Source organism: Clarias gariepinus, chromosome 5 (genome assembly GCF_024256425.1).
Source record: "Clarias gariepinus isolate MV-2021 ecotype Netherlands chromosome 5, CGAR_prim_01v2, whole genome shotgun sequence".
In the NCBI taxonomy this organism is placed as follows: Eukaryota; Metazoa; Chordata; class Actinopteri; order Siluriformes; family Clariidae; genus Clarias; species Clarias gariepinus.
The window spans coordinates 9,722,071-9,747,748 of NC_071104.1; the positions used below are offsets into that span (position 1 = coordinate 9,722,071).

The following is a 25,678-nucleotide window of genomic DNA, read 5'->3' on the forward strand; positions in this document are numbered from 1 at the left end:
CCTACACAGGGCACATGAGCATCAAATGTGCACCATGAAGTAATAGAATAAGGTGGCCTAGTTTGTTGAAGCATGGTTTCTTTTGCGCTATGCAGGCACAAGAGGATCAAAAGCAGGTGTTTTTTAACCTTATAGCTGGTCAGTGCATGTCTCAAATCTTCTCTTTAATAAATGTTCTTTTTCCTGAAAGTAACACCCAATTTTTATTAAAATTTATTAGTTTATAACCAAACAAACAAACCCAGAGTGCTCTTACATTACAGTAACTGATTTCGCTGATATACAGGTAATTGATGGAGATGAATAAACACATGGAGGTGAATGAACGTATACCATGCAAATGTTCTTCTCATATCACTACTTTAATGATGATACAGGATGTATGCTTAAATTGCTTAAATGTAGCTTTGTATGTACAAGTATGTGTGTGTGTGTGTGTGTGTGTCACAGCTAAGAGGCACTGTAAGTGAACTGACAGTAATGACGCAGGGATCTCGCCTACAGTGTTTCTCAGCTCATTTTCAGATGCTAATTTGGCCCATCCTCAGGAAAATCACAGAGTGTAAGAAAGTGATTATGTGCATGACCGGTCATCTGTCAGCATGCCCAAGGAATTCCAACCAACATTTGGTTAAGGATTTAGAAATTATATATAGGAAAATGCACCAACAGGGCAAGAGACAAACGCACGTTGAATTGAAACTTGCCTTTTAATTGGAATGTTTCTTCTGTTAAGACCTTTTGCAATAATGTAATAGCTAAGTATCCAATCGCTTAATGATGTCGAAAGTAATTAAGCTTTAAGGATGCTGTTTTTATAAAGTCTATTTCAAATTTAAGCCTCTGCAACAAAATAGTCCAAGACGTAAGGTTGTTTTTATAGTTAAAAACAAGAAATCTTGGTTTCCACATTTCCACGTACCGTATGAACAGATAGATCTATACCGCTGGACCATTATGGTCAATTTCCAATCATTTTCCAATCATTTTTCATTTCATTACATTTCCTCCTTCAGCTTTAAATGCCATTTTCATTTAAGTGGCATTAAATGTTTCCTGGAATGACCGTACCATTTGTCATTGAGGCACAAAATAGACAGTTAGTACCGTATTGATCTAAAAGACCATGATTTAACAATGACGCGGCCTCCCGTGTGACCGAAATCCCAGTACAATTAGCCTCCTCAAGAGAAAACACTACCTCACTGATCTCCTACCAGGATTCCATTGTCTGGAAAGACAGGTTTTCATTAGCTCATTTAACTCGATGCAGATAACTGAAGCTACGTTTTTTTTTTTTTTTTTTTTTTTTTAAGTTGTGGAGGGGAAAAGAGGGCTCTTTGGCTGGTTTTAAAAAGCCCTTCAAAGCCATTGATGTGACTCTCAGAGGAGTGGCCTGCCTCCAACGACTGACTCGTGGAATGATTGTGTTGCCGAAGCAGATGGCAGGATATCCTGCTGCAGAGATTCCTTCAACGAGATTCAAAAGGAAACGACTCCATATCAAAGTTTCACAATGGCAAAGTTGGAAAGTCAGATCAAAGCCACTGAGATGTGGAGTAAGTCTCATTCTGGGCCATGTAATTTCGCTGTTGAAAAAGCTTTCCTGGTTTAAGACTAGCGAAGACTGATCTCTAGATGGAAATCAGTGGCGCACAACTGGGAGGTTCGCATCGGGAGTGATGATCTGTATCTTTTCACAAATATAATGTACAGAAAATTCAGTGCCAGACATCAGTTCCAGGCAAGTGTGTTTCCTGTCTCACTGTGAATGTTTTTTTCACTGTGCTTTGAGGTGTAGTGATTGATGTATGTTAATTTAACACTGCCACAAAGATGGATTGGATTTTAAGACGATGTTGAATGCAGATATTTCTCAACTTTGTGGAGATATATTTAATTAAAGAAAAAAAAAAAACTAAAAATATCAAGCTCTGCCATGATTTTGCCAACGACACAACGGTCATCCTGACTTTTTCCATAAACAGATTATTCAGCACACTATTCAGCACTATTCTTTCTTAAGCTCAGACCTGGTGCTTGGCCCGATGGAGGTCAGAAATACTTATCAACATGCCACTAAAACTCAGAATCCTCATATGCCACATCACTCATCCCCACAAGAGTTTTCTTCCCCCCTCAATCTCTCTGAAGCCGTAATGCTGTCGGAACGAGGAGATGAAGAATCCGGGGCTTTCTTAATCAAACCGTCAAGCGTTTAATCTTGTCGGTGGAACATCTGGCAGGCACCTTTTTTCATTTGTTTCATTGAAGTTACATTGTACCTCGCTGTTCTTGTAGGATTGGTCTTTTTTTTTTTTTAAATGAAAAGGAAGAAAAGAAAGAAATAAATGATCTCCAGGCTCGGAGTCACGATGACTCCACAGCATGTCCCCTGTGAAAATAATCCAACGGTAAAACCCAAAGGTACAGCATGCTTCTGATGTGCGGATTGCATGTGCCAGGACTGAGCCACAATCGAGTCCATATGGTGCTTTGATGTGCTCGGAGCAAACCATGATAAATAGGGACGAAACACGGACGAGGACGGAAATAATATAACTTGAGATATTTGTCCTAAGTAATTGGGTTTAAAAATGGGTTAAAAAATTTGGAATCATACTAAATCTAATATAAAAAATTTAAAGTTTGATTTTTGTTTATATCTTTGGTTTAATGATGTGAAATACTGAACGACAATGTATTTGGTTTTCCCCATATACGAGAACTGAATGAGCTTAATGTGAATAAGATTCTACTTCTAAGGCTAGCAAACAAACGAACAAACAAAAAAACACTAGTACAATGTCATCTTGTAGCACTTTTCCTCTTTTCCAATTAATATTTGAACAGCTTAAACAGTCCTGCGCTTGTTTATGTTCTGCATTCCTTGGACACTGGAAACCCCCTAAGAAGCATCTGAACAATCTGTCAATAATGCAGAATATAATTTTGTTGCTCTGTTAAAGACCACTACTTTGTTGAGTTTTTTGTATTATTATTGATATATAAAAATAAAATTTAGGTCCATTGTATACAGGTCATTCTATAATTTGGGGTACATTTCACATAAGCACAAATGTACTTTTCCTTCACTTTAACATACTGTATCTTCTAGTTGCAAAGCGTAAATATTAATATTTGTTTATGACTGATTATGTACTTGACCCATAATTTCAGTGGTAGGACTTTCATGGCTGAGCACATCTCATTTTCATAAACAGTTTGACCTTAGATTTGAACAAATAATATAATTACAATAATAAACAATCTGGAAACCATAACCGAATGTAACATAGTGTCAGTGTGTTATCTTGTTTATGTATGTTTTATGTCTGTATTAGTACTTACACAAGCAGTAAATATTTACAAACATAATAAAGAAACATATTACATGACAGACCAGATCTCATATGGAAACAAAAAAAACCTACTGCATGAAAAAAGCAAGAACTACAGCATGTTCTCTCGGTAAAACATCCCGGCTGTTTTTTTTTTTTTTGAAACCGCACAAATCTTTATCTAATTATTATTATGAACAATTTCTTTCACTATTTCCAACATAACTTTAGTATAAAGTAAGATAAAGTGTAAGATTTAGTACATCATAATGCAGACATGGTAAACATATATAGCAAAATTTGTACCAAACATAATATGATACCAGAGACTTTTTGCACAATACTGTGGTTCAGTTAATTCAAATATTGACTGACAATGAGCTATTCCAGAATTAAAAACTAGAGAACATTTACCATAGTGTGTTTAACCCTTACATCTCAAGTAGCACAGATCTGTGCCAGCAACATACTTTAGCATAGGTCATCGACAATAAAAAAAAATCTGTATGTGCTTACTGTATGTGGGTGCCTTGTTGGCGTGTGTTAACGGGGAGGCTTCAGACATTGCATCAAACTGTGCATTTGGGTTTTCTGATAGTCAGGTAGAACGAAAGTTATTACTTTTATAACGTGTGAATTTACCAATACCGGAATATGAAAATAACGTTGCAAAATTGTACAACTCTAAAAATTAGCAATTTTTTTTATTATAGGAACCACCAAAACAACGATAAAAACACAAGATCATGTGCGTCTGTGGTAATTTATCTACAGTATTTCTTTGCTCAGTCATGCTTGTATGCCCTTTGTATGTTTATTTAAAAAAAACAGCAAAACAAAAAATAGCTAAAATGCTCTGGGATTTAAGAGGTAAAGTCTATGCCACAACGAAGAATGACATCATGTGATGCAGGCACTGGGATGATGATCTTGAAATTATTTTCAATTTGCATCTTTTTTTATCCCAAACCTGGATTTTGATTGGGTGATTGTGGAGGCAGGTCATCTGATGCAGCACCACATCACTGTCCTTCTCGGACAAATAGTTCTTACATAACCTAGAGATGTCTTGTTGGAAATAAAATGGTCAAATCAGATGGGACGGCACGCTCCTGCAAAAAGCTGTGGTAGCCATGCTGGTTAAGTGTGCCCTCAATTTTGACCAAAACACCAACAGTGTCACCAGCAAAGCGCCCCCACACCTTCACATCTCCCCACTACGAGCCTCACAGTGGAAACCACACATTCAGGTCCCATCCGTTCACCCCCTCTCTACGTCTTAGAAAAATACGACGGTTAGAACAAAAAAAATTGCTAATTTGTACTCATCTGACCAAAGGACTGTTTGAATGTCCATTCTCTGTGTTTATTTTTCCCAAGCAAGTCTTTTCTGCTTGTTGTTCTTCCAAAGTAATGGTTTCTTTATTGCAATTCAACCATGAAGGCCAGACTCAAGCAGTCTCCACTAAACAATGGATGTTTAAATATGTCTGCTGCTTGAACTCTGAGAAGCTTTTTTGTGAGCACTAATCTTGAGGTGCTGTGAATCTGTGGTTTCTGAGGCTGGTCATTCTAATAAACTTATCCTCTGCAGTAGAGGTAGCTCTTGGCCTTCCGTTTCTGAGAGATAGTTTTATCCTAGCAATTCATGGTTTTGGCAACTGCACTTGGGGATCAATTTAAAGTTCTTGAGATTTTTCATATTGACTGACCTTCTTTTTCTTAAAGTAATGATGAACTGTCTTTTCTGAGTGGTTTTTGGCATAATATGGATTTGTACAGTAGATGTAGTTTTAGTAGTAGGGCTGTTGACTCATTGACCCACCCTTCCTCTGCAAAAGACAACTGATGGTCTAAGGCACAAATTGACTCTTGACAAGACATACCTGTGAATTGAAAACCATTCTAGCTGTTTAACACTTTTTTTATTTACTGCCTAATTCCAGGTGTGTTCTTTCATAGTTTGTATGTCTTTAAGTATTAACGTACAATGTTGAAAATAATAAAAATAAAGAAAAAACACAACAGTAAGGGTTGTGTTCAAAATTTTGATAGGGTTTATGCTAACTTTTTAGTAATTATTTTTAAAACCAAGAGAAAATCCATGACAAAGTGAACAGAACAAAAAGGCTCAGTTTGGCCAGATTATGAAGTAGCATAGGATGCTACAGTACAACAATGTTTCTGTTACATTTAAACATGCTTTCCTTTAATTGGTAAAATATGAAATTTTTAAATAAAATATTTAGAATAAATATACATATCAGTGGACCTCAAATTATAGAATGACTCTTGTAGTACTTTGTAGAACTTTTTTTATCGATTCTTTTCTATAGAAGCTTGCACTACATTTCCAGTTCTTCCTTGCTTGCTCTCTTTGTACGTGGTAATACTTACTTATTCCTGGATTGCTGCTTTAACAATTGCATTTCATGTGGTTTCCTTTGTTTTGGTGTTTTTGCGAAGCTTGCATTTGACTCATCTTCAGTACCGCAAGCTTCACCATAAAAGTATCAGGGTCATTGAAAAGCACATCTGCTGGACCAGGAGAGAAAATGCATAAAAGCATCAGGCATTTTTATTTTCCCATAATGTTAGGACTTGCTCAAAAACAGCACTTTAATCATATTAAGCTACCAAAGGTGTTCAAGGTGGCCGTTGCTTTTTTTAGCAATGTTAACAGCCGGTTAAGTAATTAGTGGTGTCTATGTTCTCGCTTATTGAAGAGTTGATAAACATGTTTAGTTTGTAATACATCGCTGGCAAGTTTTGAACGAGGCAGCACATGCAGCCCCATGAGTCAGTTGCCCTGTTCATTCACTCCATACATTTCAGTGTGTTTAGTAAATGGAAATGTAATCATTAGTACATTATGTACTTTTCTTTGTGTGGGTGAGTGGGTCATTTCAAGATTTTTGACATTGTTTCTCCCCTCGTTTCTTGAGGTGCACGAATGCAAAGGCAAAAAGGCAAATAAAATGGGATAGTGGTAAACAAATGATAATCTTCATTTGAGCTGCATTACAAATTATTTTTGCAGCTATAATTGAGGGTCACAGTGTCCATATTGTATAAGTGAAGTCTTCTTATTGTTATTTCATAAGTTCAAGCAGGCTTGCGCAGACATGGTTACTGATCCACTCAAAGGCTTTATTTCCATTTCCCCTCAGTGACCTGCGCTTCTCTCGTATCAAGTCTTCGTCAGTGACTTCGCAGCGAAGCCCCTTTCTTTTCAGACTTTAGAGGTAGAGTTTTGTACTCCCGTCACATTTTAACAAGCCACAGTAAAGGCTATAAGCCAGATCCGTGGTGGGAGTCCTGCCGCCCCTGTGAGGTCAGTCCGAAGTGATGAATGTAGATATTAATGTGCAATAATGACCTTCTCGGACCACATTTCCGAAGCTCACTTCAGGTCTCCTGTGCCCGTAATGTTCAACCTCTGTCAGGCCACCGTGCAGGACGCCCGTAATGATGAGATTAATGATGCCTGTGGTACAGTCCCAGCTCTGCCCTTGCTCATGTTCAACCTCTGTGCGATCAGTCTATTTTGTTTAATGCACAGAGAGTGTTAAGTCATCCGGAGAGTTTTACTTTAGCCCTGTTGTGCAGCACTGCCCAAAATGTAGAGACCGAGTCTCATTTGCTTCTAGCTCTTTCAGTTTCTGAGCTATTGCATCGGCCAACCTCAAGATCAATGGCATTTTTCATTACCCCGGGAAAGCGGAACCGCTTGTGATTATTGCCAATAAAGGAAATTAGATCAAATGATTTTTGACTTTGATTTTTTCCCCCCACTCTCTCTTTTGCCCTGCCATCCTTTCACATTTAATCAAACGTGAGGTAAAGTCATCACTGAAATTGCCGTTGATTTATAAATAAGCTAATTGGCGGCATTCTCTTTAAGTACCTCTCCCTACGGTGGACATGGCCCTGTTTTTATTGCCTAGTCAAAACCTGCTTCATGTAATTTTCAAAATGGCTCTTGAAATGAAATTTTCCTCTGAGCTCGCAAAGCACCTCCATCGCTCACAGCTCACTCCGAGTACTTCTTTCCCTCTATTTGGTGCAGTGTTTCACAGGCCAGCTCTCTGTCCTTATTTGTTTGCAAAATCATCCATTCAGAACTTAAGCTTTGGCGCCAAGTTGTTCGAGGAAAGGCTGTTGAGTGGCCTCTGTTGATGTTTAGTCTTTTGAGGTTCGGTAGAGAATACAAGGTTTATCATTCACTTATGAGTACTGTACTAATTTGGAGACTGGCACAGTCTAAGAATGTTCTGTCTAAAATTAGCAAAAAAAAAATCTATACTTTTATAAGACATCGCTGCCAGTTTTTGTGCGTTTGGATCGGAGCATTTGCTTCTCCAGGTTATTTTTGTCAGGATAATTTCTCAGAACTTGAAGCTTAATCTTGTGTATGAATCTCGTGTGTGTGGTGTCTACCACCAAGAAGTTGGCAGTGGATCCTTTTGGGTACTGTGGGTTGCAGGGTGGTGCCTCCATGAATCAGACTTGTTTGTCCTTTGCATCCCATGGGTGCTTGATAGGTTGATTTGTATATGGGGAGTTTGGAGGCAGGTTTGCAACCTTGAACTGTTTGTCTGCTGGACCCTGTGTCGTGGCAGTCTGTGGTGCACTGGGTATTCTGTTGCCTTTCTTTCGTGGTCAGCATTGGCAATTTGTGCTGTATTGCTTTTTCGAATAGACAAGCTGGCCTTCCGTCCCCGCGGGCATGGGTGAGCATTGGGTGCCTGTGATCCTGTCAGCAATTTGCTGGTGTATAGCTGGTAATGACTGTTGTTCACTTCACTAGGCAGAGGTGTTAATGTCAAGTCAAGTAGGCTTTTATTGTCATTTCAACCATATACAGTTCAGTACACAGTGAAACGAAACGACATTCCTCCTGGACCAAAATGCTACGTACTGACTAAATTAACAGAAGCTAACTAGCTAGCTAGGACAACTAGTTAGCTGACTATCTAAGACAAACCAAATTTACATCATAAATGATCTACTACTGTGTACAAAAGACAACATAAAGTGCATGTGCAAATGTGCAAACATCAGCAGCAACATAACATAATGCAATATACTGTATATATTAATATAATATAATAGTGGGTTGGGGTAGTGCAAGTTAATGGCATGATGGATAAAAAAAAAAAAAACAGTAAAGAAATGTTATGGCGGATCGGGGGTATTACTACCCAATAAAAGAGGAGACAGACAGTCCACATCTGATTCTGGAATGAAAAGCCTAGGGTACTTTGAACTCGTAGATAGGAACAGAGACAACCTGGAGCCACACCCCTTTTTGAGTTTTTCAGCCAAATGAGAAAAGCTGATGGACATCCATCCATCCATCCGCCCTTCTATCCGTCCGTCCATCCAACCATCTATCCATCCATTGTCATAGGACCAGGGTACACCCTGGATGGGTTGCCAACACTTTACACAGGACCACACACACACACACACACACACACACACTTGTTTAAACACTGCGGGCAACTTGGAAAAAGACCAATTAGTTTACAACTCATGTCTTTGGACTTTGCGAAGAAAACCGGAGTGCCTAAAGGAATTTCACAAAGCACAGGAAGAATGTGCAAATTCCATGCACACGGACATAGTGATTTAAACACCCAGCCCTGGAGAAGTGAGGCAACCGTGCTAACCATTAAACCACCGCTGCCTTGGACCTTTGGACTTGTCAAATCTAAAACTTTACAAATAGTTTTAATGATAATTATAGAAAGTGGTAAACTACTTTGGAGGTTTTGTTGTTTTGACACATTCAACCCCTTTAAATTGGACATTAGACACACAATTACACTTTGAATGGGTTTTGCTATTACTGTATTTTTTAAAAGTATCATGTACAGTACTGTATATAAAAATTATCATGCTTCTGCTTTTTCTTCTTTAGAATCAATTAAATTTTATTTGTATAGCGCTTTTAACAATTGTCAATATCGCAAAGCTGCTTTACACAATCAAAAGTATGGAAATTTGTATGAAATGTGAAAAATGTGTATGAATCAAAAAGGTCAGATTGGCTCTGATGAGCAAGGTAAAAGTGACAGTGGCAGTGGGAAGAAACCTTGAGAGAGGAACCAGACTAAACAGGGAACCCATCCTCATTTGGGTGTTTTGGTGACAGAAGCTTCCAGACACATCAAAAACACACATAACACAAAACAAAGCAAAAAAAATAAATAAATACAATTCACAAGAAATGGAATAGGATGTGGGGCATTATTAAATAAATATCAGTGGTAGTGCACCTATTGCACATATTAATATTACATTTTAGTTTTTTTTTTTTGTGTGCCAAGCTGCAGAAATATTGAAAAATCCATCATTAATCTGCCAGCCAGCCGTTCCTGAGTGTATAGCTGTTATCATTACAACCTCCCGTACTCTCCTGAAATGGAAGAAATAGTTTTTTGGGGTTTTTCTAAAGTCACAAACTTGGTGCCATCCGTGCTTTATTTACCTGAATCCATTACATCCATATTAACCTACACCAGTAGGGGGTTGTTATTGTATTTAACATATTATTATTATTTGCATAACAGTAAAAATGTTTATGAAATTCTGTTCCAGAACACTAGAACAAGTCATGCCTGCCAGGCTGCGTTAGGCTAAGTCTTTCCGTGCTTGATATGAATTCCTCCGCCTTACTCCTGCCTCTCTGATGGTGATGCCCGAACACTGCAGGACACCAGATTATCACATAGAAAGTAAACAGTTTTGGACTGTGGCTTTGTGACTCCGCTTACGAGGAACGCATAAAGCGAAAAAGTGTTTCCACACCACAAAAGTCAAGTCGTTTGCGTGTACCTCAAAGAGAAGCTGTTTTTTTTACACTTCTGACTTTATAGCTCACTCCGGTTTTGAAGTAGATGAGATCTCCAGCAATTGGAACGTTCCTCCATGTATTGCAAACATATTGCGGGCCACTGTGCTAAATCGGTTAGTAGTTAGTCATCCCGCGCTGTCGCCCTCCACCACAAAGTTTTTGGCGCAGCAAAGGCACTACTTAGAGGATCCATTTCAGTCGGGCCAAAATAATGAACTTTCTTCCTTTGGGAAATGACTGCTGAAGGCATGGCACAGTCTACTAGAGATTATCTGAGAAACTAGGACTGTGTTTTGCTTGCCATGGTCCAAGGTTTCTGTGGTATTCATTTGTAGCTAGTGGGCAAGAGAGGAATTAAAGGCTCTGAAAGTAAAAAGTTGCGCCAGGGGCTCATCTGCATGAATCGAAGCATGCAAGCCAATGAAAAAAAAATAATAATAATAATAAAAAAGGCAACAAAAAAGAGCCTATGTGTACCGCCATTGTTTATTATGATTTATTTTGTGTGATGAGGATGCTGCTGTCGATGCCTTTCATTGTGCTCACTTCAAGCCATTGATGGCTTATTCTTCAACGATGAGTCTCAGACGTATTTCTGCTCCCTCGGTTCTGCTCCGCTGCAAAAAATAATAACGCGTCAGTACGCGACGGGAGGGAATCTTTGCTCTCGAATAGCTAATTGGCTGAAGTCCATTGCACAACCTGCAATTAGGCCTCCCAGTGCAACGAAGCAGCGCAGAAGGCAGTCTGAGGGAAGTCGGGAATGTCTCTACTGTGTTTTATAGATGTCTGTTGGCAGACAATAACACAAAATCCAGACTTGTCTTTTAACTACCTTGTAATAATCACGTACAGTGCACGTCACTCAAACTCCTACCTGGTTTTATTTCGGTTTGTGGAAAAAAAAAAGAAAAGGCAGTGCGACAGATTTCCTGGTGTAAGGGCAAAGGGAAAAAAAGGTGTGTTGATTTGTACTTAACATTGTTGTGTTCTCTCACTGGTGTGTTGCAGATTAATTACTTGTTCCTCAGCGAGAACAAAAGAATGCACACAAGGATTTTTAAGGGCCTTATGACTCAGAGACGTTTTGCATGTTACGGAAAAGTTAAATGTAGACTTCTTCATGCGTGGTTTTCAGCAAATGTTTATGCCATGTCCTTTTTTTTTTTTTTTTACTTTTCTAGTTTTCTGCCTGAACACAAGCTCCTGCTTAGGCAAAGCCAGTCTCAGAGTGATATCAGCTCACAAGATTCCCACAAGCAGCCTGAAACAGCAGCAGTCGGGTAAATGACACACTACTAACATATATGTATTATAAAATGTGACTGTATGAATGTTATACACTGCCTGGCCAAGAAAAAAAATCTGAGTCACGCACTCTAAGGTTTCATATTTTGATTAGCTTTGATTACAGCACACAGTTGTACAGGTGCCCAGTTCATGTGTGGAAGTGATTCCTCATGCTCCCAGAGCCGCTCTTTCACAATCTGAGTCCTGGAATATGCTCATGCCATCAAGGAAGAAAAACTCCATAGATGTGATAACCTGGTTCACTCGGTACATCCAGGTCGTCAGCTGACTTAATTTCATTTCCACATAACGTTGCTGAACCTAGACCTGAGCAACTGAAGCAACCCCAGATCATAAGACTGTCTCCAGACGCTTGTACAGTGGACGATGTGCATGATGGGTGCATGAATAGGGTCAATCTGGACTCATCTGACCATGTGACCTTTGCCCATTTCTCCAAAGTCATCCAATCCACTTGCTCTCTAGCAAACTGAAGCCTGTTTTCTCACACTGCTGTTTAACCCCAATCCTGAGAATCTTCATTACATTGTGTGTATGGAAATGCTGTTACTTTCGCTATTAAACATCGCTCTGCTTTTTAATGTTTTTTTTTTTTTTTTTTTAAACATGGAACTTCACCAAGTGCTTAAATGATCTAAGAATTTTTTTGACCGTCTTTCTTTCACATTTGAAGGTTCAGCATTGTCCTTTCAAATTATGATAATGTGTTGAAGCTTTCTTAACAAACTTCTTGTAATTTAAAATCTCCTTAGTTGTTTTCTTTGCTTGATGCAGCCCAATAAATTAGCCGTTACTCAAATGATGATGTTTTGGTTTGAAGAAGTTTTTTTTCTGAATCACATTAGCTCCACAACATCCCAAAATGTGAAGGAACAAAGACACAAGTATGATATAGAAGAGCTGGAGCGTCAAGCAGCATCCAAACCGTCTTCTAATCCAGAAGGAGCAACGCCTCGGCCCCTGCACATCATCTGGCCCCATCGATGGTAGGTATTTTGAAATTCCTGTCCAGCTCAACACATGCGGTTCGGTTCACTTCACAGTTGGCCGTACCTGCAAAACATAAATTCCTTTTTTTTTTTTTTTGCTTTTTTTTTTATTTATTTTAAATAAATCCTGTATGTCAATTGTCTTTCCAACTGTAACAAAGTTTTGTATATTATGGTGAATCATTATTTTACACTGGACCTTGCTTAACCTCCAAGGGAAATGTGGTACAAAGTGCAAATGGCAAATGTTTCTCATGGTAGATTTGAACGAAAGGCCGAATCCAAATGTTTGGCATCTCGAAATGTTCCCCTGTTTCTCCAAACAGAAATCGCTCAGGCAGTTGGATCAGTGTGTTATGTTTGACAGCGAGGCGGGGGCATGGAACACGGACAACCCACATGTTTTCCCTACAACATGAAGAAATCATTTTGGTGCAACAAAGAAGGACCATTGAGTCCATTCTAGGCATATAATCTTAAATCCGTTCTGCTCGGATCTTCTGTTGCCCCAGCAGTTTTATTTCCTCTTTTACTTCAGAGAGGAGATGCAGAGACAGAGAGCGAGAGAGAAAATAAAATAAACTCCACTGACAAGTGTGTGCAGTGACCAAATGTTTTTTTCTTTTTTTACATTTCTTCTATGGGAGTAATGAGGGCCGAAGCCCACCGTGATGCCACGTCCTCCCTACGACAATGTGGAAGCGCGCTGCCACCGAGCTGTGTTCGCAGAAAGAGCAGGGGAGGGATGAGAAAATATTTCACTGCCCACAGGACCGCTCTGTGGCTTTTGCTGAAACTTAAATGTCTTCCACTCCCCATATTTTAGAGCTTCTCTTGGCATTAATGGAAACCAAGCAGCGTTGTATCTCAGCCTCATCTACTCAGCCTACAGAGTGGGGAGAGAAAAAGGGTTCTGAGCTACATTTTTCTCCCATGACTCTGCTCTCATCTCTTGGCGGGGACAGTGTGTTTCCTGACTATAGCAAAAAAAAATGCTCGTAAATCAGGTTAGTGGACAAAAAAAAAAAAAAAAAAAAAGAGGACCACCGGTGCAGAAGTTTCTACACTGGCACTGGGATTCAGCCGTGTTTGTTTGTGTTGGGTCTCTGCATCTCACCTACTCTTGTATCAGTAATGAAAGCGGGCCGTTTTGTAATCTCCTGAAAAACCGAGCAAAACACAGATGGATTAAGGACTTGCAACATGCGCGTTTCATAAACGCTGGAGCCCAGCCCGAGTTAAATTAGGGTTTACATAGGGCCAGAGCAACCGGTTCGGGGGAAAAAAAAAGGGGAGGCTTGGATTATCTGTATGATTTAAGCCGTGACACAGTATGTGTGCAGTTTCACTCCTCTCTTTTTCACTAAGCTTCGTTTTTTCCCCCACTCTCTCTCCCTCTCTCTCTATCTCTCTCTCTTTATCTCGAGCTCTAGCTCTCTTCCCTTCTCATTACTTGCTTACAGATTGTTAATCTGTTTGTGGCCTGGTTAGGCGTTTATCCTGGGCCGGATTACAGCGCTGTCTAATTGCACGCGTTGCCTGGCTCCAATCAGGCCAGAGATCTGTGTGTGCAGGTGTTGATGACACGACTATTGAAATGAATCAAGGGCTGGGAAGGGATGAGCGATCATGATGTCAGGATTAACCTTCGAATTCTGTTTGTGGTAACAGAGACATTCTTAATACTCGATTGCGTGAAAGCGGCTTAGAAATCATTTTGACTTTCACAAGTTCACCATTAAAGAGTCAATGACATGTTATATAAGTTTCAAAACATATACTTTATTAAACATGTCATCTTGTATGACCCATGTCGTCAGTAGAAAGGTTGGCAAATTCGCCAAAACCAGCCTGATGTACAGTAATGTCCAGTCCATAAAATTACCTACCAGTAGCAAAGCCCAAGACAACATGTATATTTAGTCACCGGACAGCATTACCTAAATCTCCAAGTATTCAAATTCACTGATATGCATGTCCGGGTTTCACTCAGCAAATCGAACTTCACGTGTTCAAGCTTTACACTAATAAATAGCAGTTCTTAGCTGAAAGAGAGGGAAGTAAAAACCAAAGTAAAGCATGAGTTGCAGTTCTTAGTGCGTAGCAGGAGAGCGGATGTGTGCTGTCCAAGTTCGAAGATTAAAAGCAAAACAGTGCCTCTCGCACACACAGAAATGTGGCACAAAATGGAATAGAAACCGTAGCAAGCTTGACTGAAGTACTGAAACCTGTTTATGAACTTGTACACGTTTTGTGTTTGTAAATAGATAGAGGTTTACTTTATTGATCCTAAAGGAAATTCCAGAACGATGCCCGTATTTGTACGATCAAATGTATGCACCAGATTTATTAGCTATTTTTCAGATTGTTTTTTTTTCCTTTTAGATTGGAATATACCAATAATTAATTATGTTTAGAAATAAAAAGTCCATAGTGTGAACTGTCCTATAGACAGAAACAATGTATTAGTAGTTGAACCTTACTCTGCATACATTTTAGTATTAAACTATTTACTTCTTGCATTTTATGTACTAAAGCTACTCCGCATGCGTTCACAAATGTCCGTGTATTGTAGCCGTCCATGGGGCGTGTTTCTAAAACAAGTTTCAAGCTCATGCCTGGGTGTTTATTTGTTGCAGGCTCTGCTTTCGGACCATCTGTATTCAGTGTTTTCTCTCAGCAAAACTATTCAGTGGTGTAATAAAATTTCCTGAATACAAATTGCCAAATTTAATAAATTCGCCTGTACCAAATTGTATGCGTTGTATCCAAACAGACTTAAAGTAAATAGGGAATATATATATTCCCTTTTTATGTGTTTAATTTATATATATATATATATATATATAAATTAAACACATAACGTATTACAAGTATAAACAATTAAAGAGCAATTATTTTTCCTACTTGTGAACATGTTTCTCAGGCCTGTCCACGATGCTATATAAATAGTGTATGATAATTAATTATTTTAGATTTTAAGCGGGAAAAGAAAAACCTCCCAGACCTAGAGAACAGACTGGGAGGGAATATATATTATACTGTGTATATATATATATATATATATATATATATATATATATATACAGTATAATATATATATTATACTATATTATTTCTATATTATACTGTATATATATATATATATATATATATATATATATATAAATATATATATACAGTATAATAAATATTCCCTCCCAGTTTGTTCTCTAGGCGCTAATCAGCAAGTGTAAGAGACGCGGGCACTGACGCATCAGCGCACCACATTGGCGCTGCCCCTGAACGCTCCTCTGGCACCCCCCTTTCCCCCGAGCTCGCAGCCAAAACTCTGCCATTTCGGAGTGACTGTGCATTGAAGAGCATGACGCACGCCAGACTAGCTGCTTCAACAGCACATTCCCAAACCCAAATTAGAAAACATTTGCCATACCGCGTCCTGAAATATGCAACATATTAGAGAACGGGTTTCGGTCCAGCGTTCAAGGGATTAGAAAATAGTTGACATTCGGCGCCCAATTGGAAACATTTATTAGGATCACGTAGCCAAAATGAAAACCCTTTTTAAAACAATCTGTTGTTTACATTGTTATTTTATTAATTGAATATGTTTTACATCGAAGGCTTATAACGCATTGAGACAAATTCTCACTTTGAGGAACATTCTCTCCTCCTTTTTTTTTATTCCCTGCTATCATGTTCCTGAGATTTCAAACATCCTATTAATTTACCGCTTTTCACTTTCTCCTGATTTGAATCCTTTTAAATAAAGTCAGAGACCCTTTTTTTTCCCCTTCAAAATGCACCTCTTGGGTGCGACATAAAGGGGAATATTTAATCATAGCGCTCTGAACGAGAGGATGATAGTCTTTTAAGTGTTAAAGGACGCTTGCTAATGAGGGTCCCCACTGAACAAGCTTTTCTTGATTTCATTTTTATTTGCGCTCTGTCTTGTTAGCTGGTTTAATCACGTTGCCACGTTGAGGGGAACTGTTTACCGGAGTGGTCGAAAGGGGAATGCGTGTTTGGCTGAGTAAATAAGAAACAGAAACAATGGTGTGCAGAAATCACTTCCTTACATAATAATAATGATAATAATAATAAGAAGAAATCGATTTGCACTGCAATAGATATTTTCTTCTGCTTTCGGATTGAACGTTGCAAATTAAACTTGGTAAATAAACCCTGATCTGCAGGACCGACTGAGACATTCTGCCGACTCCCAGAGCGCGAGCAACACATCTTTGAGCCTCCTGCAATCCCAAAGCAGCATAGCTGACATATTAATTAACCCCAGGCTTCGGTGTCAGTAGGGAATAAGGCGTCATGCTGTGTACAGATTACGTTTTTATTTACTCCGCTGACAGGACGGGTAATAGGCGCCATGTCACCTCACCACGGGTCAGCCACGCTTAGACCGGAGGAGGGTTACATTCACATGTTCAATTCAAAGAAGATGTGAAATTAATGAGGGAATCAGCGCCGAGCCACAGGGGGACGTGGCGGCATAAAAGAAGCGGAAATGAGGATAAATAAGCTTTGTGCTAATACCTCGTCTAAAGAGCTTCGGCCCAGGCGGGGTGGCATCTTTTGTCAAGCGCTTCAGTAATCTTCCTTCGACCTTCAACAAACGTCACTTTTGGAGAGGAAGGCCCGTTTCTGTTTAAAGGCGCTCAAAGAAGGAAATGAGCTGCAAAATGAAAAGGCTTTGGCAGCACTCTCCAAGTGCCGAGCGAAGCCCGTGTGCCGAGCCTTTGGCTCACTTCTGGACTGTGTTACAGGCAGAGATGGAAGGACCATTTGATATTTATTTCCAGCTTATGCGTTTCGATTGAAATTTTTGGGCGTGTGGCCTTAGCAGGAGATGGTTTGAATTATTACTTTAAAGGACAGAGAGAGAGAAAGAGAGAGAGTGATGCACTGATCCATTAACAGAGCGCACTGTGTGTTGGTTGCTACAGTATTATTATTCATGACTTTCTAAAATCTACACCAAAAGCAGATTTTATTTAGGTTCTTTTTTGTTATAGATATTTCTAACTTTTGTATTAATTTTTGTACTTTAATATTGTAGAGATAATAAACCATATTCCTATTCTTATATCTTTCTTTGAAGGGAACATGACAAAGATCCTGAGCTGTTTTTCCAGACCTTGCTAAAGCTGACTGAGCGAGACCTGAGCTTTGAAGTTTCCGTCCTCGGGGAAACGTTTACCGACGTACCAGGTACGCTGAGAGCCATAAAGATCTGTATGGAAGAGCAAGGATAAAGGACATCAGAAGGAACGGGCGATGTTGATTCTTAACGTTATAGTGAGAACATGGCTAAAAAAAAGTGAAGGGAGAGAAAAGTGGAGTTGTTTTAGGTCACACCATGAAGAAAAGTACATTTTATGCATGTTGTTTATGTGCCTGTGTGCCTCGCCCTTCAGGCTTCTTCTGCACTGTCGTTAAGCACAGACTAATTTGTTAAATCCACTATTTATTAAGTTCAGAGATCATCCATTAGTCCTGTATGACTTGTACTCATATCATTTTCATTGGCGAAACATGCTTCCATTAGCAGATGATTATGCTTTAATGTCTTTTGAACAGACTCGGATATTTATAGTGCTTCCTTAAGTTAATTTCTACAAACACATCAGCTTTCAGGAATGTTGTGATTTTAAACTTTTATACTAGCATAAACAGTTTATGGCGGGTGGAAAAGGCACCGTAAAATGCTACTCATATTTCCAAACGTTGTTTACGGTTGCTCGCAAGGCAATCATGCTAAGAACTTTTCTAATCCATTTTGATTTCACTAATAGAATCACCATCGATTATTTTTGCCCTCTCTCGTTTTTTATAGGCGTCCGAACGTTACGCGTGTTTCTCATTCGCGAATAAAAACTAGCAGCCAAAGCAGAAACTTTTTGCCTTTCTCTGTTAATTGCCCTTGTGTTTAACCATGAGGTCTCGGACTTTCGCAGAGATCTTCTCCGAGGCTAAGGAACGGCTGGCTCGCCACATCCGCCACTGGGGTTTCATGCCCAGTAAGGAGGACTACCTCAGAACGCTGTGCCAAGCAGATGTTGTCGTTTCCACGGCCAAGCACGAGTTCTTCGGCGTAGCCATGTAAGTGTGTTAATAAAGGGCGTTTTCTCTTTTTCGTACGAACGAAGTTGCGAAGGGTGTTTAATTTGTTTTCTAAGATTTAAAAACAGGATTTCCTTAATGTGAATTTATACAGTTGATTAGGTCAGAAGATGCATCAGAATCAGCTTGGATATTTGGTCTGAATAGAAGACGATAAGGTGGAGCGCTGGGGTGGGTGTATACACAATGTTTGGAATGGGACGTGCTTTTGGCATAAGGTATTTTAAATCACTCTGGGGGGCAAGGTGTTTCACCGCTCCAAAAGTCATTAGTTCGAGTTCTTCTTGTGGATTTCTTCCAAGTTTCCAATTTTTCTTCCTACCTTCCTAATCACGCCATGATTTTGGAGGGGCTATTCTAACTTGGCCCTAGTCGCCCTGTAATGTACTGGCATCCACAGGATACTCTCCAAAATCCAACGTTACCAAGCCCCTGATAAAACCCCCACCGAATATGGATGAATGCATACACATTCAGACTGAGTTACAGTCCAGACTTCATGTAGAATGGTTATGACTTTCGTTACTCGTCTCTTCATGTTTTTCTCAGCCTTAAGCGGTGGTTAGAGAACTCTATATTTTATGAAAGTAGATCTGCAACATGATCATAGTCTAGTGTGTAAGAGTAAAGAAATGCATTGATCATTTTCAAAGGGACTAGAAAAAAAAAGTGTGTGCGTGCTTGTGATCAAACATGGTCAAAATATAGAAAAGGGAATAAACAAGCAGGCCCTTGAGCGTGTGTGCGTGTAAGTGTTTGGAAGCGTGTGGCTGTGTGTGCACTAAAAGGTCCTGCAATTAAGCACCTGCAGATTTTACCCACTTGAGCCCTCTTGTGATTTCGTATTTTTTACTATGTAGATCTGTACATTATGGTCATAAAGTTTATAAAAACCCTATATACAGTATGGTTTTTTTTTTTTTTTTTTATAGTGGATCCAGTATGTTATTAGGTGGATATACATTTGCCTATATTTCCTGGCAGCCCCGATTGGTTTCCGTGTAACTTTCCTGTGTGCCACACCACATGATGAAAAGCAGCAACGCCCACGCGAAGGGACTTTCTCTACCTCGCTCTGTCCTCGTTATTGTGGAAATTAGCCTAATCTAATTAATTGTCAGCAGACACCCATCCATGCCCGGCAGAAAAACAGCAAGGCCGCCAAGCAGAGTGATCGGCTAATTATATTTGAGATGAAAAGCCTGATAAGCATTTGTGCGCTCGCACATTAACTGCATTGACATGGAGCTGATCTTAATCAGTTTCATGAGACTGGAGCCAAGCGCCTACGAGTTTCCACACGACGGTAGATCAGCGAGGGAAACATTGTTGGTTTGCATTTGGTGGTTATATTTAGGGTAAAGTTCTGATTACTGTATAGCGTCTGATGGAAACGAGATCAGACACATTTTTTTTTTAAACAAAGACCTAAGTGCGTAGGTCGAAACACTTCCAAAAAGAGAACCGGTATTTTTTTTCCTTTTCATTTTTTGCGCGAAGACATGAGTCGCTTTAGCTTTTTTATCCTCTGTCAAGAGTCTGAGTGGCACGCTAAAACTCTTCATTATGATTGACATAAAAAAAAATATATAAAAATTCCCAGAAGGCTTGTCCCGTCGCTCAGTCAAATCTACCAAAATTCTGAGTTGGATGTCAGCGAACTAATCGGATATTAAAATATGCATGGCTTTAGCATGGGGAATGAGACGGCGATCTGATGGCGGGGGAGTGATGCATGGACTCGTGAAATATTAACGTTCATTCTACAAAATATTTAAACAGCCGGTCATTTTCCGCTGGCAGCTAATAGGCCGTGTTCGGGCGAGGCCAGTCATTTGGGAGCCAAGTTCGCCCCAGATTTAACTGTTCACTGAGGTTTTTTTTAGTTTTTAATATGAATTCTATCCATATCATCGGTTCGCCGAAACTTTGACCAAACAAAAAAAGTTTTTTCTCACCACAGTCACCAGCATCTTGTTCTTTATTGAATTCTGTAAAGGTGCCTTGTATCATAGTGTGGGAAAAAGTGGTGTCTACAAATGTTCTTTGTCATAATGTGAGTGGATTGCAGTAAATATTTTAATCAAGAATCTGGACATACCTTATTCAATTTTCATTTTATTTTATTTATTTATTTATTTTTTTACATTCAAAATTAACACTAAAGGCATTGAAATTATGACAGAACAAATTCTAAGTTATGGTGTGAACAAAACATGTTAAATAACACAGACTTTGATTTATATCCTTCAAAGTAGCAACCTTTTCCTTTGACGACAGTTTTACACACTCTTGGCGCTCCTTCAGTCAGCCTCATGGTTTTCCAACAATCTTGAAGGCTCTTCTAAAGGTGTTGAGTGCTTTTTGGCTGCTTTTCATTCATCCGCCTGTCCAACTCATCCCAAACCTGGATTTAGGGTGCCGGTCATCTGATGTAGCACTCCATCACTCTCTTTCTTGGAGAAATAGCTTTTACATAATGTTGAGATGTGTTGGGGGTCATTTTCCTGTTAGACATCAAATGATGGTCCCACAAAGTGCAAACCAGATAGGATGGTATGGTGTTGCAAGATACACGTCCTCCATGCTTCACAGTGATAACCACACATTCAGGAAAAGTCTGTTTTCTTTCTTTCTCTCTCTCTCTCTCTCTTTCTCTATCTACAGTACATCTAACAGAGACATATTGTGGTTAGAAAAATCCAAAAATTTGGACTCATCAGACCAAAGGATAGTGTTTTCCACTGATCTAATGTAAATTCCTTGTGTTTTTTGGCCCAGGCAAGTCTCTTCTGCTTGTTGTTCTTCCCTAATGTTTTCTTTGCCACAACTCAACCATGACGGCCTGACTCACGGAGTCTCCTCTGAACTGTAGATGTTGAAATATGTCTTCCGCTTAAACTCCGAGAAGCATTTATGCAAGCTCTAATCTGACCTGCTGTAAATCTGTGGTTTCTGAGGCTGGTCATTCTAATGAACCTATCCTCTGCAGCAGAGGTAGTTCTTGGCTCTCCTTTTCCAGGACAAAGACTGTTTGATGGTTATGGAGTTTTTGAGTTTTTTTTTTTTGGATTGACTGACCTATATGAATTTGTAGTAGCACTAATCGGTCTCAAACTGATGGTTACAAATTTACTCCTTACAAGGCACACCTTTAAACTGAAAACCATTTCAAGAGACCATCTCGTGAATCTGATGAGAAAAGCTACATGTAGCTAGTTACTTTGGACAATCTAAAATCTAAAACAAATTCTCACCTTAGTTTTATTTATAAAGCGCTTTTAACTATGGTCAGTGTCGCAAAGCAGCTTTACAGAATCAAAAGGATATGAGAGAAACTTGCCATGTAGATGATTTACTACTGGCTTGATTAAGAATTTTTTGTTCACTACATAATTCCATATATGATCTTTCACAGTGTGTATGTCTTCAGTATTAATGTACAAAAAAACAACAACAGGAAAAACACTGACTGGTAGTCCAAACTTTTGCTTGGTAGTATATACAGTATATCCAGTACTACTACTGTATATACACTACTTTATGTGTATGTGTGTGTGTATAAAATCCGACAGGTTGGAAGCAGTGCATTGTGGTTGCTACCCTCTATGCCCAAAGGCTCTCGTCTACCCAGAAATATTTCCTGGTAGGATTTTTTTCTTTCTTTCTTTCTTTCTTTCTTTCTTTCTTTCTTTCTTTCTTTTTATTTTTTACTTATTGAAGTATGTGACATTAAAGATAACACTGTGACAACACTATGCAGCCTTTCATGCACACAATACTAATTGTCATAGACGTGTCAAACTAATAAGTAATTCATCTTAAAGCTTAAAGCATTGGGCATAACTCAGTTCAGTGTTCTTTATATAAATAAAGAAAACCAAAGCCCAGCTGAATAATGTAAAACACAAAGCAGCATGGAGTCGGGTGCATTTTTAATGCTGGAAGTAGTTGGCCTGTGCTCTTGTGCTTTGATATTTTTTTTGTGTGTGAGCGTGTAATTAAAATTTTATTCCTTCCTCCCTTTTTTTTAACATAGGTTTATATCTGTACTCGACACCTGAGCAACTTTTTAAAAGACTTCAAGGTTTCTGTAAGCATCCGCATTTAGCAAGACAGCACCTTATTCAGGTACAGGTATAATCATTACTGTATGATGTATCATAATCTGCTCGATTCTAATCGTTACATGTCTTAATCATGATTTGATTGTTTCTTACCCTGGTTGTGTCCAATATAATATTTATAATAATATAAATATTATTATAATATATAATATTTCTGCTTTAGGTGGACACAAGGAGGATTTCCTGGGACGCTCTGGGACCGGAGTACATATCACTGTTAACTCACGTTTCCAGCAACAAATCATGACACTGTCAGTTAGGATTTAGAGACGTAATGTAAAAGGACAATTTTAGCAGCACTTTATAAACCAATTAACATGCTACTGTTTTCTAGCATATTTATAAAAATAAAAAAAACACTCAAAGCTCCACCAATTTTCAAAGCTCCACCGATTTTACTTTATTCTTTTATTAGAAATCGTAATTTTGAACTCGTATCTTTTTTTCACCCAGTCCTTATGAGCAACACTTAGCAGGTACTGTAAGTACCACAGGAAATGCTAAAGTACAAAAGCAGTACAAGAATAACCAGTCAAAATCCCCCAAACATGTCCTACAGGCAGCTAAAATAAAGCGTTACTCATGACTCTCATAACAGACACAGCCACAAACCTGCCTTGGCCTCACCACCTCTCTACTAAAACAACATCCACAGCACAAGGACTTCGACGCTGAGCGCCTTTTTTTTTTTTTTTTTTTTTTTAAACATGCATAGTTTTAAAAAAAAACAAGAAGTAAAAAATAAACAACCTAGAAACCTGCGACCGCCGTCCGTGTTTTCCGCTTAGGCGGTGCCACCTCACATTTCGGTTCAGGTCCATTTTTATCCTTTTTGTGCCGGAGCAGAGCTGCACAGCTGGAATCTTCGCTTCCCACTCGGGCTGAGTGGCAGCCAACGTTGTGGCTTGAAGCTCTTGTGGGCTCCACCTGGGGGTTGCCAGGTTGTGACAAAGTCTCCCTGGAGGCTCAGAAAAGGTTAATAGGAGGCCTTCGCTGTGCTGTGGTTGTGTCTAAATATGTCCGTAGTGTTTGAGTTCGGAAATGAACCGCCGTGTAATTAAGGGGGCCCAAGAACTAGGTATTTATAAGTAGTCAAGAAATGTAAAGGGGAAGATAAAATAACATACTTCTTTTCAAGAGTGTTTGCATGTCCGCTGTACTTGAGTGCTTGGACCCTTTGATTGCTTTCCTCCGTTTTAATCTGCGATTTTCAAATCGTTCAAGTCGGTCAGTGTAAAAAATGTTTGCAAGAATATTGTTTTAAACAACTTCCTCGTCTTTGTGACATGCGCTTGATGATGTATTGCTAATTCAGGTGCAGCAGATGTGAGATTGGACTTAAAGGCAGAAATGAAATCAGGTTTGTTATAACCTCTTATTCCCTGAGAGCAAAATGAGGCCCATCGTTCTTGCTTTTGGCCTAGGACCTATCCCACCTCTAGATGAAAAATGGTTCTCAATATCTTTTATCAGCATTCCTCATGCACAACAATGATTTGCCTTCCTCCCGAAGATGCAAAGATGACAGAAGCTTGATGTATGTGTTATTTCAGGAACATTCCCATTCACGGATTCATGTACAATAGTCTCGGTTTCATAATGGAGCCTGACCGGGATACTAGTACAGGGAGATAATGTAATTTCTCATGTTGCAGCTTGGCGAAAACTAACACCGCGTCTTGCCGAGGTTCGTTTGGTCTAAAGACAGAGTGTTTTGACCCCTCGGTGCTGTGACAGATTTGCTGTCGTTTGAGGATCCTCTCCTGTAGCGTCAGACGAGTCTGACCGACCTGAGGTCAGGACCTAATGACGCCGTAAAGCTTAAACCACTGCTGTTTCGGCACTTACAAAATGTCACCCCACATATAAAAAACTTAATAGCAAGCTCTGTAAAACATAGTAGGCATTAAGCCTCTTTTTCGCTGCCCTTTTTGATTCGTGCTCCTGCTTCTCCCTGACTGTATCAGAGGAACCGACGTGACGGAAGCAGACCAAATCTCAAAACCTGGTTGTGTGAAATGAACGTCTTTTTTTCTAAGAATAATTTATGGAATTTTTTTAAATAACTAGATCTAGATAATAGGACAACATAGGAAAATCAGTCTTTCATCAAAACAAAAAAAAATCCTGATAGGGCAAAAATCAAGGTCTTACAGAGGTGAGGGAAACAAAGACTCATAAAATGCTGTGATGTCTTCGTGCCAGACCCCCGCCCCCCCCCCGCCCCAAACCACACACACACACACACACACACACTTCACTGCATGTCTGTCAGTTTAATCCTACACCCACTTCACAGATTGTCCGTCTTAACAGAAGATTTGCAGCTGATGGTTAAAACTCTGTTTTATGCTCTGACATGCCATTCGACTTTTTCGCAAGACCCTGAATAAATAGTTTAATTTTAACATTTCTACAGCTCTGCATTCTGTAGTCTCTAATAAACTTGACTCCACAAAAAAAAAAAAAGCTGCCCCAAGTTGTACATAAAGGTGTTGATTATGGGTGGGAGGAGGTTTGGAGGTGTTTTTAAAGTGGATTATCAACAAGAAACAGTGGCATTAATTTCACGCCCCAGCAGTGATCCTGCTTCTGTTTGGCTGTTGTTCTAAACCTGAAAGGCAAAAATTAAATTCTTTAGTATGAAATTCTTTAAGCAATGAATACCTTTACTGTGTGTGTCTGGTAAGAAAAAAACATTAATGTTGCTTCAAGATAAAAAAAAAAAAAGAGTATCAAGGCCAGATTGTGCATAAAATAGGAATTAGCTGCAATTTTGTTTTTCAAAAGCCGTCTCTGACTTTGTTGCTCATTAGTTCTTGGGCAAATCAGTTAGTGTTTGTGTTACTAGACGTACCAGCAACATTATTAGGAGAATCTCGCTTATACTAGTTACAGTAGGACCTTCTT

The 25,678-nt window shown here is 39.2% G+C and overlaps 1 protein-coding gene across 3 annotated transcripts in view; it reads left to right on the plus strand.

Annotated features, from left to right (window-relative positions):
- gtdc1 (glycosyltransferase-like domain containing 1) overlaps positions 1-23,137 on the plus strand; it is a 60,600-nt gene extending 37,463 nt beyond the window's left edge. For all 3 annotated transcript variants that reach the window (XM_053495751.1, XM_053495752.1, XM_053495750.1), the window contains 7 exons: positions 11,388-11,486; positions 12,360-12,500; positions 17,620-17,729; positions 18,476-18,620; positions 22,217-22,287; positions 22,681-22,772; positions 22,932-23,137. In XM_053495751.1, the coding sequence (XP_053351726.1) occupies positions 11,388-11,486; positions 12,360-12,500; positions 17,620-17,729; positions 18,476-18,620; positions 22,217-22,287; positions 22,681-22,772; positions 22,932-23,015 (742 nt within the window). In that variant the 3' untranslated portion in view covers positions 23,016-23,137. The remainder of the gene's footprint in view (positions 1-11,387; positions 11,487-12,359; positions 12,501-17,619; positions 17,730-18,475; positions 18,621-22,216; positions 22,288-22,680; positions 22,773-22,931) is intronic.
- Positions 23,138-25,678: the final 2,541 nt, after the last annotated feature.